Genomic DNA, 18,146 nt, shown 5'->3' with positions numbered 1-18,146 from the left:
GTATATGTATTTGGTCACATGATTTATGATGAAGGTACAGCAGTGCAGTCAGGAAAGGATGGTCTTTAGTAAATAGTACTGGGTCAGTTAGATATCCATGTGGAAAAAATATATCTTGACCCCTACTGGACACGATGCACAAAAACCAGTTCCAGATGGATTGCAGATCTAAATGAGAGAGATACAATTATAGCTTTTAGATAAACACAGGAGACATCTTAGTGACCAAAGAGTTCTTAAGTAGGACACAAAAAGTATAATCTAATATAAACATTTTGATAAGTTTACACTTCATTAAAATTAAGAACTTCTTTTCATCCAAAGATACTATTATGAGAGAAAAAAGGTAGCTTACAGAGTGGAAGAAGATATTCACAGTACATATATCTATAAAAGGAGTCATATCTAAAATATAAAGAACAAATCACAAAGAAAGAAAGAAAAAATCAATAAGAAAAAGGCAACTGAAGAAAAACATTGGCAAGATTGAACAGACACTCCACGAAACAGGATATTCAAACGCCCAATAAATATATGAAAAGGACTCAACATCATTACTCATCAAGGAAATGTGAATTAAGACCACAATGTAATACTGTATACCTACCCAAATGGCTAAAACTGAAAAGATGAGAAATGTTTGCAAGGATATGGAATAAGCAGAACATTCATATACCAAGTGTAAATTGGTACAAACTTTTTAGAAAACTTTTGGCTGTATAGTACTAAAACTGAACACTTGCATTTCTTCTGACCTGGCACTTCCGCTCATATATATATATATTCATAGGTATACACCCAACAGAAAAGCCTAGATATTTGCTAGAATATTTACGGCAGCACTTTTTGTGATAGTCAACACCTGGAGGGGCCGGCCTGGTGGCACAGCGATTAAGTTTGCATGTTCCACTTCGATGGCCCTGGGTTTGCCGGTTCGGATCCTGGCTGCAGACATGGCATTGCTTGGCAAGCCGTGCTGTGGTAGGCGTCCCACATGTAAAGTAGAGGAAATTGGGCATGGATGTTAGCTCAGGGCCAGTCTTCCTCAGCAAAAAGGGGAGGATTGGCAGCAGGTGTTAGCTCAGGGCTAATCTTTCTCAAAAATAAAACACCTGGAAAGTTCTCTAATGCCTATCACTGGCAGAATGGATAAATGAGTTGTACTATAGCCATATAATGGAATACTGTACAGCCATGAGCGTGATCTACAACTCTGAGAAACAATATAATGAATTTCTCAAACAGGATGTTGGACAAAAGAAGCCAGACACAAAATAAAGCCTGCTGCATGATTATATTTACAGTAAAGTCCAAAAATACTCAAAACTCTCATCTCTGTTGGAAGTATGGAGAGTGGTTGTTTTGGGACATAGTGAGTGGAGGGAAGGTATTATGAGACTGAGTTCTGGGGTGGTAGTGTTCTGCTTCTTGATCTAGGTACTGCTTACATGGACTTGTTCAATTGTAAAACTTAGCAAGTTGTATTTTAGATATATGTACTTTTCCCTGTATATAATGCTTCAATACAAAGTTTTAAAATTGCAAAAAAAGTTTATTGGTCTCAGGCTGTGATAGTTCGATATAACCCATCTCTACTACAGGATGCTCCTGCCTCAGTGGACAGAGTGCATCCCTGAGCCTGGGAAACCCTTTCTTAGAGAAGGCATGACTGGGTACTGCTGACTCTTGGGTTCTGAGATTTTCTTTTCCTCATCTTTGTGCTTGCTTTCCTTCATTTCCCGCAGCTTTCTCCAGACAGAAACTAAGACACTTGATCAAACTTATCCTCACTCATTATATTCACGTTCCAGTCCTGATATTACTCCCACGTCACTCACACAAGTTCTTCTGACCATTTCTTTTGTTGTAGAGAAAGAGGCTCTTGACTCTTGGGGAAGATTTACTTTTCGTATTGTTAGAGATAGTAATTTTTATTCAGATACACAACTTGGGCAAATCATTTGCCATTTATGGGCCTCTACCTTTCTTATCGGCAAAAATTGTGAATCAATACTGAAGAGAACTATGATTTACTAAGTTCAGTGGTTGGCTAACTACCATACACTTTTTTACTTTACTGATTTCCTTGGTGACTTGTATAGCTGAGCGAGCAATATAGAAAATATCACTTTTGGTTAGGCACAGTTTCTTGCAAATATATTAATTTTTTTGTTCTATAGCAGGTGACCAGAAATGGAGAGAAAAGTAAGCAGAATCTATGTTGCTTCTGAACCTGGTATAATTCATTTTCTACAAATTGCTTGGGAGAAAACACTAGGATCTGGTTTCGTTATTACACTTACTGATGGTCAGTCAGCATGGACCGGGACAGGTAATGTTAAAAGCAAATTTTTTAGAAGTAAAATTTCAATAATGTGCTATTCTTCAGTCCTCAGTGATACTTCAGATTAAAGTGTTTCTTTAATAGATAGTGGGTAAAATTAACACGATTGCTTTTACTTGTTATAGCTGTCTAATTTACACACGGATTTGTAAATTTAATCCCATTTTCTATAATTAACATTAATAGAAAGAGAGAAATAAGCATGTGCTCCAGCAAATTCTGGTTGCCGTTTGAGTCTAAGTACTTGGAGTTGGTTAGCGTTTTTAAATGATCTCTTTATAGAAAGCATAAAAGTAGTACTTTTTACATGTGTTTTTTTCTCAGCACCCCAGGGAAATATTAGGAGGCACGGAAAGGTGGGTTGGCTGGGCCTGGGGTTTCTGTTGGCTTGGGAGAATGGGGTGGCGGTGGTTTTCTTTTTATTTCATATAGTTAGATTGTTTGAATTATTTTCCGATAAACATATGCTACGCTTGTAACAGAACAAAACGGAACTCATTTTCTAGAACTTTGTAAACCAAGGTTCAAACCTGTATGTGAGATTTTGACCATCATTTTATGACATAGACTTTTGATATTTTTTGTCTTTGGTGATAATCTTTTAAAAAGGCTAATGGCCCTGATATCATTTATGGAACATGGCAGGTATAAAGTCAAAATATCTAGAATTATGTTTTACTCATATAGCAAAGTTTTAATACTCTTTTAAAGTATTTTATTAAAAGATTTAAAAAGCTATTTCTACAATTATGCAACAGTCATTTCTAGAGTTATGTTGTGAATGGTGTTTTAAGTAAAATAATTTTGACATGTTAAATTGCATACTATTTGTATCTTTAATGAAGTTTTGAAATGTTTTCCTAAAATTTGTTACTGTCATTATATCACTGTTTAAAATTATGATACATTGTAAAGTTTTGTTTCTCTCTTGAATGTTACAAATTCTGTTACACAACCAGTCAAACTGAATTTGTGCTTGCAGGTTTTTTTTTTTTTTTAAATTTATCTTTTGTAACAAAGAGCAAGGAATGTTAATATGTCTTATAAAATAAAGAAATTTCAAGGGTAATCTTTGCAGTGCCTGTTATGGTATTTATTTAAGCTGTAAATTTCCATGTAAGAGAAATCAGTTGTTGGTTGGTTATTGCAGTGCAGGAGTGGAGGAAGATTTGTCACATTAGCTCTATGTATCTGGTGAAGGTGCGCCCAGGTGATAACAGCTCTGTTTGGGGGTGAAGATGGGTGCTAGGGCTGAAGCCCACGGCTGTAGGATAATGCTGGTTGTCTGGGAGAGAGGAGCAGCTCCAATAGCACAGCCCGGGAAGCAGGTCCTAGGTGAAGTGATTGCTTGTGTGGCAGGAGTACTGTGTTTATAACTTAGATGTTTCTAATTGAAAAATGGCTTATTCTAAGTATAATGAGAACTTGTGGTCAGACAGATGACCTTGAGATGCTTTGAGAGCCTTAATTATCAAAGGAAAAGAGTAAATTCTGATCTAGCCAGTAAACCTTGTTCTCCAAAGCAAAGAACAATAATAATATGTTGTTTGAATTTTTTTTATCATTAAGTTTTGGGGAAAAAAAGAGTACTCTGATTAACTCATAAATCTTAATTTACCCAGACATTTAAGTTAACTTTACATTTGTGGGACATGTTGTTTCTATCATTCAAAATGCACTGGCTGTTGTTCTTAATATTACTAATATGAATATTGTTTCACTAGACTAGAGCCGTTGAGAGCAAGGAACACACCTATTTGTCAACCACTCTGTATAAGTATCTAGACTAGTACCTAGGACTCATGTGCTCAATGGATATTCTTTGAAAGAAAAAGTGAAAGGATGCCTCAAATATGTAAAATTGGCTAGGAAAAAGAGAAAATGTATCATTCATTTTAGAATTAGCATATTTTTAATGAAAGCTCCAGTTTCATATTTATCTATTAAGTTGGCATTGATCATAAATGTGGTATGTGTTACTGTTTGTTTTTCAGCTCATGAAATTTAGTGTGATAAAAATGTGGTATCAAACTTCTGCATCCTTTCATGGGTTATTAACATTTTGGCTTCCTGTACTGAAGAAGCTTTCAAACATAAAATTTTACAGTGCACTGTATATGGTCATTCTATTTTCAAAGATATCAAGTGAAATTTTAAATCTCACCAATGTTTTATACCTTTCATTGTTCATTTCTATTTTCTTGTGTAAATACAGGGACAAAATATGAAAGAAAATAATATAACATTGTTTCCATGTTTAGTTAAGTTTTATTATATAAATATAATTTGGTTTGGCACTTTACAGATAAATAACATGATTAAGAACATTGAAACAATTAAATAATTGAAACATGAAAATGGATTTCCTTCCTATACCTCATCCTGTTTTCTGTACAACTTTTGATTGCTCCAACCTTCAATTTGGATAATTTTTTTTTCTCTTTTCATTTGAGTAAAATTAAAAGGATGTGGCGTTCCTTTTAATCTCCCACACACTAAACTCGCTGATTTCTTTTCCATTAGCAATCTTTTATCTAATGAATGTTTTGGAGTCTAATTATCATGTGGTCTATCATCACTTCAACATTATAGAGGGTTGTATCACAGGGTTAAGTCACAAAGTGGGTTAATGATCGATGACTATTACGTGACTTTCATAAGAATTGCAGTCGGCAGTAAGAAACTTATATCACCCGTCACTGGAGTAAAGTTCATTGAAGAGTAAATTCAATTTTAGTAATGCATTTATTGACAAATAATTATATCCACTGATATTTGTCCTAAACATTGATATTTGGTGACATATATGGAGATTATGTGACAGAGCTCAGTGGAAAAAGGATTTTTCTTTTCTATTTCGTTTTTTATTGAGGTTATGATAGTTTAGAACCTTGTGAAATTTCAGTTGTACATTATTATTTGTCAATCATGTTATAGGTGCACCACTTCACCCTGGAGAAAGAGTTTTTAATAAATTAAGTAGTAAGATGGGTCCATGATGTAATACCATCAAGATCGCTAATGGGATGATAAGGCTGTGTGTCTTCTAAGCTCTGACACAAACTTAGGATGTGCACAGTCTTTGGGTTCGTTATACATAAGGAACCAAAGGAAATTATCTTCTTTCCTTACTTAATATCTTCACCTATGCTCAAAGAGTGTTAAAGTCATGCTTTCTTGGCTCCTACCTGTCTGAGAACAATTCCTTGTTTTCGGCCATGTTGATCTGCTCACTTTTTATGCCGTATTATGTGGTTCAGCTGTATCCTTGCTGAATTTTATTGTTTCCATGGCTTTTATTCCTGGTCAGTGACGTTTTTGGAGCATTGAATGCTAACAGCTGTCCTTCTTCCAGATGTTCTTAGCACAAAATTCAAAACTGGTGACCAAGTTTTTTGTTCCAGGATTGAAGTTCCAAATAGGCAGTCAAAATTTCGTGTTTGCTATAATAGGAAATGTTCAAGTAAATTTTTTTTCTTAAACTGGTACCTTTTTTTTTAAACATAGTTTTTAAAAGGGAAGTGTAAATAGAGAAATAATTTCCTTTCATAGGTTTTTTTTCTCTCAAAAATGAAAGATTCTGTAACAATAATCGGCACAGCATTCACAGATGGAGTAACATCAGAGGAGATCTAAGATGATATCTAAAAGGATACTGCCAAGGAGATTTAAGATGTCAGCTCTTGAAGTTAGGCTCCATAAAACTGACATTTTTGTCTGTCAGTTTGACTCTTGTATCCTAGAATAGTGCCTGGCACATAGTAGTTGCTTATTAAGCATTTTTTGACTAAATGAATTGAATCGATAAATTCTATTAAATATTTTCAGATAGTATCTTTTCATTCTAATGTAATTTAGAATGCTTTTTACTAGATGTTTTATCGATAGATGTACTTTATTTTTCTTTTATGTTTTCTGATGTTTTTCTACAGTTCTACAGATTTATTTCCTATTTCTCTGTGAATTATTTCTCTCCCTAGGCATTTAAAACTTCACAACTATCCAAACACAAAATATGAAATAATTCCTTAAGTAAGAAGCATTTGTCTTCTTATTTTTATGTTTTTTCAGAAGAAGTAATAGGGTATTTGAAAGGTCAATAGAGTTGATGGGGGTGATCATCTTAAATACTGTTCATCTGCCTCAGAGAGAAAAAATATGTGAGAGTATTTTAGAAGCTGTAAAATCACATCGGAATATAAGGTTTTTTTCTTTTTTTTTTGAGGAAGATTAGCCCTGTGCTAACTACTGCCAATCCTCCTCTTTTTGCTGAGGAAGACTGGCCCTGAGCTAGCATCCTTGCCCATCTTCCTCTACTTTATATGAGGGACGCCTACCACAGCATGGCTTTTGCGAAGTGGTGCCATGTCCGCACCCGGGATCCCAACTGGCGAACTCCGGGCCGCCGAGAAGCAGAACAATCACACTTAACTGCTGTGCCACCGGGCCGTCCCCTAAGATATTTTTATTCTTACCTTTTCTCAAAGGCTGTGTTGAGGCTCATGTTTCGGTATCAGAACTTATTATAAAAAATTGGTCATGAAAAATATATGGATACATTCCAAGACTCTCTTTCTCGTTGCCTATCTTGGAGCTTCCAGACATTTCACAGCACACAGACCAAAGTTATGAAAAGCTGTGTTTACATTTTAAAATCAAGATTTCATTGTTTTCTATAATATTTCATACTAATGTATTGTTTAATATCATGGAAGGAAATAATTTATCCAACGTCCCGTATCTCTGGCCCACCTCAAAATGAAACAACCAGAGAGACATAATTATGAATCCCAGCTTTATGACTTACCTACTGCATGACCCTAGATCATTACTTGATCTCTCTGAGTTTCAGTTGTATCATTTGTAAAATGAAAATGTCCATCCTTCAGTGTTATAAGGGGTAAAAGAGATAAACGTAACCTTTAAATAGAAAAGTATTGAACCATATGGATCTTTCATCGTTGCAGTAGCCTGAGTTGATGCAGGAAACCACCCAGCCACACACACATTTCAAACAAATGTTAGATTTAAATCTTGTAATTTTAAAGGCAAACAGACACACTGCAGCTTTTGAGTGTAAGAAAGGGAAATTCCCAGGTGCCATGTATGAAGAGCTATCTGAAAACCAAAGTGGTTAATGAGAACTAAAGCTTAACTATAAGGTTCATGGAATGTCTGAACTACATATGTGTCTAAATGACTGTGATTGTAATACCTGAGTGGGGTGGAATCTTGAAGCTGCACGCCTTTTAAGGAATTGGAACTGAGCTCTTGGTATAAAGAAAGGAACCTGTAAACCCTCTGGCTTGGAGATGCAGCATAGAACCAGACTACTCATCAAGGGCTATGAGTGAATAAAGTCCTAACAAAAATCAGAACCCCGAATCTGTGTTTTGTATGGGTGTGGGGTGTGGGGTTTAAATTTGAACTCTTTGACTCAAGTGTAAAAACCAAGTTAAGAAATTAACTTTCAAAATTGGTCCAGAACTGGTGAAACCTGTTGGGACTCCTAGAAAGGCAAACGAGCAACCTTCATTTAAGACCACCCCTACTGCCCAGAGCTCTTGATACTCGAGCTAGAGCTTGATACTCGTTCAAACATTACAAAGCATGAAAAAAAAAAAAAGCAGACGAGAATGTGTCAGTAGCTAGAAGAGATGGAATTAATACCCCGGGAACCACACGTACAGTCTAATCTGAAAGAGATCTTCAACATGTTTAAGCTTTCAGATGTTTAAAAGAAGGGTGTGGCAAGAACAGGATAGTATGAAAAAGAAACAGAGAATATCAAGAATTGAAAATATAATTATTGAAATAAAAATCTCAATAATGAGAAAAATATCAGCTTTAAATTTACCTAGATGAGAGAATTGGAAGCCAGATCTGTAGTATAATGTATGCCGTAGAGGAGACTCAATAAATATTAATGTCCTGCCCTTTCCTTCCTCATCTCCCTTCATTCACTTTTCTTATTTTCAGCACATAATGAGATGAGAAGAATGAACTCCATTTTTAGTTTAATTTGACTCTGCCCATGTAAGTGAGAAATAGACTATAGACTCTTTAATCTCTTTAATAATTGAGGAAAGGAAGAAAGATGTTGTAAAATACTGAGCTTATTAATCATTGTAGGAAATAATTTATCTGGCTATGACCTAGGAGCAGGTACACAAGATGGTAGTTTCTGTGGTAATTACAATGCATATATTTTGTCTGAGGACAGACAAAGAATGCAAGGAGTCTAATGCTTTTCAGATGAGATTTGAGACTAAATCAAAAGTTGCTAGTTTTGTTAGAAGGTATAATTGAATTAAAAAATGTGTGGTGTGGGTATTGACTTTACTTTTTGTTTAAAATTCTGTTATGTAAGTGATAAATTAGTGGCAACAGGTAAACAAATGTTCTCATGTTTAGAAATTTATTTTTTATTTCAAAACTTTTCATTAATGTTTCCCATAGTTTGTGAATCAGAGATTTCCCAAGAAGCTGATGACATGGCAATGGAAAAAGAGAAATATGTTGATGAACTGAGAAAAGCATTGGTGTCAGGAGCAGGACCAACTGACGCATACAAGTTTAATTTTTCTAAAGAGTCTTGTCATTTCTCCTTTGAGAAAAACCTGAAAGATGTTTCAGTAAGTAAAACTTTCCATAATGTTATAAGTAATAAAATGTCAGAGCACTTATTGAGGAATTATTTAAGTAACTAGCATATTATTACCCCAATCCCTCAGAAATAAAAGTTTGAAAAGTACCTGGTTTCCAGATTGGAAAAATGCTTGGAAGTTACAGTCATTAAATGTTTTATATTAATGAATTGTGAAAAATAATTATTGGAAAATGTATTTAGTTTTTAATGCTTTAAAAATAAGTGTCCTAGAGATAATTACGTGAATGAGCAGTTCTGAAAAGTGGGGTCAGCGGTTTTAGACCATTGAGACAAGGTTTAATGAGTAAGATTGGGGAAATACTGATTTTAACAAAAAAAATAATATGTTTACCTTTGAATATTTAATAATTACGACTTATTTTCTACTTTATTAGAATGTATTTGAAATTACAAAATGATATAGTTAAGTGTAGTAAGACATACAGTTAGGAGTTAAGGTATTTTATTTATATTATCAAACTTAGAAGTATTAAAATAGGAAGAAATAACTTTGAACCCAAGCTTTCCAAAACTTGCATGCTTTACAGACAAGGATATCTGCTAATTGTCCTACACCAATTCAGCTCAAGGTGGGTTGTTTGTTTACTGAAAGTATCATACTTACTGTTTGTATATTTTACCCAAGCTTATGGGATAATTAGAGATTGAATTACTTGCTTTTTGCTAGTGGTTTATCAATCAGATATGAGATCTATAGTAGAAGAAAGGAAGGGAAAGCTTTACTACATTAAGTTTAGAGACAGTATTGACAATTTGTGCGGAACTAAATTGAGTTAAAAAATTCTTTAAAAAAAATTAATTCAGAATGATTAAAGAGATTTCACCAATTAGAGAAACATTTGAAGCAACAGATGGAATCATTCTTTTCAAATATATGTTATCCTATAGAGAATAATACAGAGAGACTGGTTTCAATAATTATTTGTATTTAGAAGATACACACTTTTTCTACTTAACTGCCAATTTGTGTGTTTCAATATGCTGAGGTCCTTAAAATGATAATTTAAAATGGGTTAAGTAAGGTTTGAACTGGCTGCTAAAATTTTGTTATTTATTGCAGTGTTCCTTCCTATGGCCCAAGCACGATCAAATGATGTTAAATACTACAGAACTGCCAACTGTTTCTTCTGATATTTTGAAACAGATCATTGTCAAATTAGGAGTAATGCCACTTACCTTTTAATGAGCATTTGCATGTAACGACTAACGTTAATTTCATGCAGCCAGTTTCTGGTTATTATCTGTTTTGTGTACACTGGTGGATAACAAATTCCAAGTTTGTGAGGTACCCTTGGAATCACTGAAAGGCTTTTGGTATCTTTGACATGGTGAAAGGGAGATTTGGTACAATCGGCCTGGATGGGGTACTTGCTACGCTTGGCAATACATCTGATTTAGTGCTTTTGTGAAGAGAGAACTTTAAGTCCTCATGATTTATGTCTTTCACAACTGGCTTGGCATATACCAGCATCAAAAACTGTGACAATAATCCTGAAAGATATCTTGCTTACCACTCTGAAATTAGTCAACTTTATCAGAGTGAGAGCCTTGATCCACTACCTTTTCAACAGGTTTTCTCAAGAAATGGAAACAGAATAAGAGATTCCCAGTAACGTAGGAGTGTTGGTTCCCTAAAGGATGTGTCCTAAAGCACTACACTGCAGTTTAGATAGCTGTCTCCTTATTTATTCGTTTATTAATTTGCTTTTGAGAAAGGCTACTCTCAGAACAGTTTGATAAGGAGGAGTTTATTCATGACTTGGCTTACTTGAGAGATATTTTGAGATCTTTGAATGAAGTAAAGCTTTCAGTTTGGGTTGCTGCCGTCAGCCTTATGGATGCGGATAAAAATCACAAGTTCATTGGGCCAAATTGCCGTGGGAAACTTCCAGTGCTTCAGGATGTCCTTCTGCAAGTTGAATTTTAGAGTGACAATATCTTGTAAATTCATCTGCTGGCAACAGTATGTACACAATTGGAAAGATGGCAGAATACTTTTTAAGGCTAATTGTACTTTGGATGACCTAAAAATTTAAAAGGGGTTTGTAATCCTTTTCTTGATGACACAGATATCTAATTGTTGCCAAAAATGACCTCCTACACTTAGAAGAAAAGAAAAGAATGAACATAGATTCAACTCCAAAAGTTGTAGTGAATTCTGTTGTTTGTTGACATAAGGTTACTCTCCCATGGCCAAGCATATTCCATGTGTTCTAAGTACTTTTGCTACCAGATTTGTGCCTCTGAGAGTCAGGGTTTTTAGGCATTTGTTACCATCGATTCAAGAAGTTTTATGTGTCTAATTCTGTGTTGGAGATCACTGCATAATTTGAACATCTTGGACATTCAAGTCATACAAGACTTATCTGAAATTTCTATTTGTATTAAATTTTTTTTTGCCTATTTTTTTTTAAAGGAAGTAACTACTAATTTTTGTATTCGAAAAGACTGGATGTTTTGGAAATATTATCTTGTGTTTTGTCAGAGTGAAAGAATTGTCAATTTCCAAAGCAATGGAGTAGTTAAAATATATAGTGTGTATGTTGATGTTTATATACATTTTTTTGGAGGCAGTGGTTCCATAATTTTCATGAGATTGCTTTTGAGCTCCTAACACCCAAAATTTTATTTATGCTGTAATTGGCTTTTATTTATAAATAAATAGATGTTTTTATTTTAACTTAATTCCCATTGAAATGCATGCTGAATGGTCAGCTAGACACTAACTCTTTTTCTCTGTACAGTACATGCCTCTGGCACCCCTCCTGCCTCATCACCAGTGCTCTTCAGTTGGCAGTAGATTGTTCTGGATGAAAGCATACTCTAGTGCAAGTGTTTAGAACTCATTGTCTCTTCACTCTAAGTACTATCGCCCACTCAGGAGATTATTCTGTACTTTGTGTCACTGTTTTCCCTCTGCCTTTCAAAGTCGTACTGACTTGCAATATATACTTTGTCATGCAAATAGTACATCTTAATTAATAATGTCTTCCTCTTCCTTTTTTGCTTTTATAACTTGCTCTCTTTCTTCAGAAAAAAATTTCATTTATGAGCCACAAAAGAAGACCTAATTATTTTTGATAAGAATAACCTTAGACTTATCATTTAGCTTGCTCCTACCTCTGTTTTTTTATCTGTAAAGTTTTAAAGTGATTTCTTGGATTCATTCCACATCATCTAACATACTGTAGTTTTATATTTCTAAAAATAGTCCTAATGAAAGAAAACCATGAAGCTTGAAGGAAAATTAAACATGACACGTACACACACACACACACACAAGAATTGGCTGTAGGCCTCTATTAGAATCATAGTAAAGTCTATTTGTATTTCCTTTCCCTTCATCTCCCCTGCACCCACCACTGGATATTGGCTTGGGATACAGTTTAGGCTGAAAATTTGATGACTTGAATAACATGGAGGTTTGTTTTTCTGTGATGTAAAAATCCAAATAGGCAGTCTCGGGTTGATATGATGGCTTTATGATGTTGGAGGCCCAGGCTTGTATAATCAGTGCTGTTTTGCCATTTTTAACAGGTGATTTTTATCGCCTTGTCCAAGATGGCTGCTCTCGCTTCACTGTTATGTTCACCTTTCAGGCAACAGGACTGAGTTAAAGAGAAAATAAAGAGCATGTGCGTTTTCTTTAAGGCCATCACCCTGAAATTGCATGCGTTACTTTTGCTCACATCCCATTGTCCAGAAGTAAGTCACACAGCTTCACCTAGCTGCAAGGGAATCTGTGAGCTGTGATCTTCAGCTGTGTCCTCTGCCCAGATTTCCATTACTGTATAAAAAGGGGAGGGTGGATGTTGAGGGACAAGCAGCAATAGCTGTAAACATTTAGGAGAAATTGAAGCATCATTCAGAAGAGTTACTTTTATTGTTACAGGACTATTTCTCTAGTATTTTCATTACAAATAATTGTTTCAATCATATTTTAGTTTAAAAAATGTTACAACATATAATAAGATGCAGACTAGTTTGTATCTTACTATATGTTGCAACTATTTTTTTAAAGTGGAAAATGCATTCTAAGTTCAAACAGCCTCCCTACATTTATTTAACTTACATTTTTCAGATATATAAAAATGAGGTAAAGTAAGTTAGCCGAAAGCAGCCAAAATTGTTTTTAAAAACAGCAGTCCAGAATCCTATATTATTGCCATGTGTCCCTGTGGTTTGGAGGACTTTGAATTCAAATGGGTATTTCCAGATGAAATATCGGAATTGGAGCATTTATTATGGTACTCTGCCAAAGTCTTTGTCAGAAATAATAATGACTTTCAGGTTTGTGGGAGTATGGGTTGAAATGTGTTGTTTGGATCCCTGAAAACGAAATCGTAGTATTCTTCATTTCCGTGATAAAAATGTTTGTATACATCTGCCATTTTTATATGAAACTTTATAATTTCCTGTCCTTTTTGGAATGTGGGAACTAAATCAGTAATGTAAGTGGTGCAGAAATCCTGCTCAAAGTATGTATTTTCTAGTTAAGCCATAGAAGAGACGTTAGAATTATCACTTTTAAAAAATTATTAATTTTTAGTTATACTTTTTTGTCTTTGAGAACTCATTTTCTTTTTCTTGCTTTGTATTGCTTTGCTTTAAGATGTTTTCTTCTTTTATGAGAAATGTTTCAAAATCATTATATTTTAATTTTCTCAGTTACACCAGGATTGTTCCAGAAGGAACCAACTTACAATAAAAACATAAGTAGAAAATAGCATGTAAAATCTATGCCCTAAAAGGACTTGTGAGGGTTCATAATATTAATATTTGCTTATCACTTTTCAGTTCTCTCCTTTAACATGTACTCTCGTTTCCTCATGTGGACTTGGCACTGTTGCTGTTTGTATGTGAGGAAACGTATGCTACAAGCAGAAGCAAGTTCCTGGGGAAAGCAGAGCTAGTAGGTTAGGTAGGGCAGAATCCAGGCCTCTGGCTTGTGAATCCTAAATCAGTTTTTAAAAAACTTGTTATTGTTTAGGTATAATGTACATATAGTAAAATGCACCTATGTTAAATGTACAGTTTTCATCACTCCAGACAGTTCCTTCATGCCTCTTTGCAGGCTCTCCTCAGTTAGCCTCTTTTCTTCCCAATCCTGCTCACCCTCCAGGCCCCAGGCAACCACCAAGCTACTCTCTGTCACTGTAGATCATAATCTAGCTTTACTTGTTCCAGAATTTCACATAAATTGAACCATACAGTATGTGCTCTTGCATGTAACTTTATTTGCATAGTATAATGTTTTTGAGATTCATTATCATGTGGTGTGTATCAGCAGTTCATTCCTTTTGATTGCTGCGTGGTATTCCCTTGTATGGATATAACCACTTTGCTTTTGGATGGATTTGTGGGTGGTTTCCAGTTGTGGGCTACTGTGAATAAAGCAGCTGTATACATTCATGTATAAATCTTTTTGTGGGTATGTTTTTTTTTTTAACAGCTTTATTGAGATATAATGTGCATATAGAAAGTGTACAGTCTGATAAATTTTAAAATGTGTCCATACCCATGAAACTGTCACCACAATCAAAATAATGAACAAATCCTCACTCCCCCGCTCAATTGTTTTGTATGCCTTTGTAATCCTCCCCTCCCACCTCTCCCTGTCTCCCCACTCAGTCTCCAGAGAACCACTGATCAGCTTTGTGTCACTAGATTATTTTACATTTTCTAGAATTTTATATAAATATAATTCTATGGTAGGTACATTTTCTTTTGGTCTGGCCTCTTTCACTCAGCATAATTATTTTGAGATTTCTCCAGGATGTTGTGTGATTCATTAATTTCTTTCTTACTGCTAAGTAGTATTTCATTTTATGGATATATCCCAATTTATTTATGCTTTCACCTGTTGATGGACATGTGGTTTCTTTCTAGTTTTGGACTATAAGACATAAAGCTATCATGAATATCTGTATACAAATGTTTGTATGGAAGTATGTTTTCTTTTTCTCGATGAGGAGAAGAATAGTTGGGTTAAAAAGTGGGTGAATGTTTAATTTTTTGAGAAGCTAATAAACAGTTTTCCATAGTGGCTGTGCTATTTTACTTTCCCATCAGTGATATATGAGAATTTCAGTCCCTCCACATCTTCACCAACACTTATTATGGTCATATTTTTTATTTTAGACATTCTAATGTGGTTGTGTGATAGCATCTTAGTGTATTTTAAATTTGCATTTCTCTAATGTCTGGTTATGTTATTTGCCATCAGTATATTTTCATTAGTGACATGTTTGTTTGGACTACATATTTTTTTAGCATTTTTTGTTGTTGTTGAGTTGCTTGTTTTCTTATTGTGTTTTGAAGAGTTCTTTATGTATTCTGCATACTAGTTCCTTAAAAGATATATGATTTTGGAATACTTTATTCCTGTTTGTGGTAGAAGTGGAGAAATTCTTAATTTTGAGGAAGTCAGATTTTTTCTTTTATGGATCATGCTTTTGTTGTCATATCTAATAAATTTTTGCCTAACCTAAGGTCAGAGACTTTCTCCTAAGTTCTCATGTATGAGTTTTATAGTTATAGTTTTTACATTTAGAGTCAGTGATATATTTTAAGTTAATTTTTGTATATATGGTGTGAGGTAGAGATTGAGGTTCATTTTTTTGCATGTGAGTATTCAGTTGTTCTAGCACCATTTGTTGAATTCTCCACTGAATTTTCTTCACTTTGTCAAAAATCACTTGTCCATATATGTATAGGTATATACCTGGACTCTGTTCTACTCCACTCATCTGTTTATTTATCTCTGTGCCAACCCTAAACTGTCTTGATTACTTAGGTTTATGGTAAATCTTGAATTCAGGTAGTATAAGTCTTTCAACCCTGTCTTTTTTCAAAATTGTTTGGAATATTCTATATACTTCAAATTTTCTTATGAGATTTAGAATCAATTTCTACAAATAAGTCTGCTGAAATCTTGATTGGGAATGCATTGAATCTACAGAATTGACATCTTAACAATACATTGAATTGCTTTTGTGTCTTTATTAAAAATCATTGCTGTACTTGTGTGGATTTACTTCTGGACTCTGTGTTCTGTTTCATGAATCTATGTGTCCATCCCTCCACCAGCACCACACTGTCTTAATTACTATAGCTACATTGTAATCCTTAAAATTGGGTTATGTAATTCCTCCAACTTTACTCTTTTTTTTAATGTTGTTCTGGGTAATTTAGTTACTTTGCCTTTGGAAATACATTTTAAAATCACCTTTACTCTATTTACAAAAAACTCAAGTGAGTTTTCTGCCCATGGACACAGTATGTCTACATTTTTAGGTTTTCCTTAGTATCTTTCATCACCATTTGGTAGTTTTTAGCATACAGATCCTGTACGTTTTGTTAGATTTATTTCTAGTTATTTCAGTCTTCTTGGAGCTATTATAAATTTGAGTTTCCAATTGTTCATTATTAGTATTTAAAAATACAGTTTATTTTTTTATGTTGATTTTATATTCTCCAGCCTTACTAAATTCCCTTATTTGTTCTAGGTTGTTTATTTTATTTTATTTTGTTTTGGTAGATTCCTTGGGATCCTTTATGTAGACGATAATGTTATCTGCAAATAGGTGCAATTTTATTCTTCCTTTCCAGTTTTTATGCCTTTTACATCCTCTCCTTGCCTTATTTCACTGGCTAGGACATGAAACTACTGTGTTGAACTGTAGTGGTAAGAACAGAAATCCTTGCCTTATTTCCCATTTTAGGGGGAAAACTTTCCATCTTTTACCAGTTAGTATGATGTTAGCTGTAGCTTATTTTGTATATACTCTTTATCAGGTTACACAAGTTCCCTTCTATTCCTAGTTTGCTGATTGGTTTTATTATGGATAGGTATTGAATTGTCTTAAATGCTTTTTCTACATCAATTGATGTGGTCATATGAGTTTTCTTCTTCAGAGTGTTAATATGGTGGATTACAAAATTTGAGCTTTTGCCTTACATTTCTGCAATACACCCTGCTTGGTCATGGTGTATGTCTTTGGTAGTGGGGAGAAGAGTGCCACCTGATTGGTGCAGGGTGAGAATGGATGATAAGTCTCTTCCCACAAATTCCATGGCTGCAGCACCAAGTTGGGAGAGGAAAAGACTTCACCTCGTTAGTTCGGGGTGAGGATGGTGGACCAAGATCTACCTAGAGTCTCCTCTCTGTGATACTAGATGGGGATCAAGGTGCGGATGAGTGTAGCTTCTTCTGAGTTCTTTCTGTGGACTGAGATGGCAGGGAAGGGTTCTAGGCAAAAGGCTTTTGTCTTTCATGGCTACCCTTTTCTACTTCTTTTGGCCGGATAGAGGTGGCTTTACTTTTTGTTTGTTTATTTGCACCCAATAGTGTTTTGTGTTCTCTAATGTCCAGTCTGCAAATATAAAAGACAACAAAACAAAACAAAACCAATCAGGGAACTCTTTGCCAAGTCATTCCTCAAGTTCCAAGGTCCCTAGTAAATCTGCTTTCTTTTCTTCACCTTAGAGAATCTTTTCATCATTGCTTTAAGTATCTTTTCAAGGTTTTTGGTTGTAAAGTGAAAATAATAGGATGTAATGAACTATTGCCATCTTGTCTAGAATCAGAATTCTGAGTTATCTTTTAAACTGATTTATATATTTTTTAAAAGTCTTTTATATTTACTCAGAAAGTTACCTCTTGCAGAGCAATTCATTCTTTTACATAGATCTAGATTTCCATGTAATATTATTTACCATTTTTCAGTAGGACTTTATTTAATGTGTTTTTTCATGCATTCAGAATTCATTGTGATGAATTCTGTCAGGTTTTGTGTATGTGCAGCAGTCTGTGTTTCACCTTTCTTTTTAAAAGATATTTTCACTGGGTATAAAATTCTAAGTTGATGATTTTTCCTTTCGGTACTTTAAAAATATTACTCTACTGTCTTCTGGCTAGTCAGCTGCCATTCTTATTGTTTCTATCTAAGCAATGTGCCTTTTTTCTCCAGACGCTTCTAAGATTTTTCTCTTTATCATTTCCTATAAGCAATTTGATTATGATGTGCTTTGGTGTAGTTTTCTTTCTTTATGAGCTTCTTTGATCTGTTAGTTCATATCTTTAGTTAATTTTGGTGAACTTTTGGTCATTATTTGAATAGTTTTTCTGTT

At 34.4% G+C, this 18,146-nt stretch overlaps 1 protein-coding gene across 10 annotated transcripts in view; it reads left to right on the top strand.

Annotated features, from left to right (window-relative positions):
• The window catches only part of XRCC4 (X-ray repair cross complementing 4), a 287,532-nt gene that overhangs the window by 14,738 nt on the left and 254,648 nt on the right, over nucleotides 1–18,146 (top strand). For 6 of the 10 annotated variants that reach the window (XM_046668025.1, XM_046668024.1, XM_046668017.1 and 3 more), the window contains 2 exons: nucleotides 2,181–2,332; nucleotides 8,804–8,979. In XM_046668025.1, the coding sequence (XP_046523981.1) occupies nucleotides 2,194–2,332; nucleotides 8,804–8,979 (315 nt within the window). In that variant the 5' untranslated portion in view covers nucleotides 2,181–2,193. The remainder of the gene's footprint in view (nucleotides 1–2,180; nucleotides 2,333–8,803; nucleotides 8,980–18,146) is intronic. The other 4 variants (XM_046668022.1, XM_046668023.1, XM_046668027.1 and 1 more) reach the window with 2 other exon arrangements.

The sequence above is a fragment of the Equus quagga genome, chromosome 7 (genome assembly GCF_021613505.1).
Source record: "Equus quagga isolate Etosha38 chromosome 7, UCLA_HA_Equagga_1.0, whole genome shotgun sequence".
NCBI classification, from domain to species: Eukaryota; Metazoa; Chordata; class Mammalia; order Perissodactyla; family Equidae; genus Equus; species Equus quagga.
This window is presented reverse-complemented; position numbering and strand designations above follow the sequence as displayed.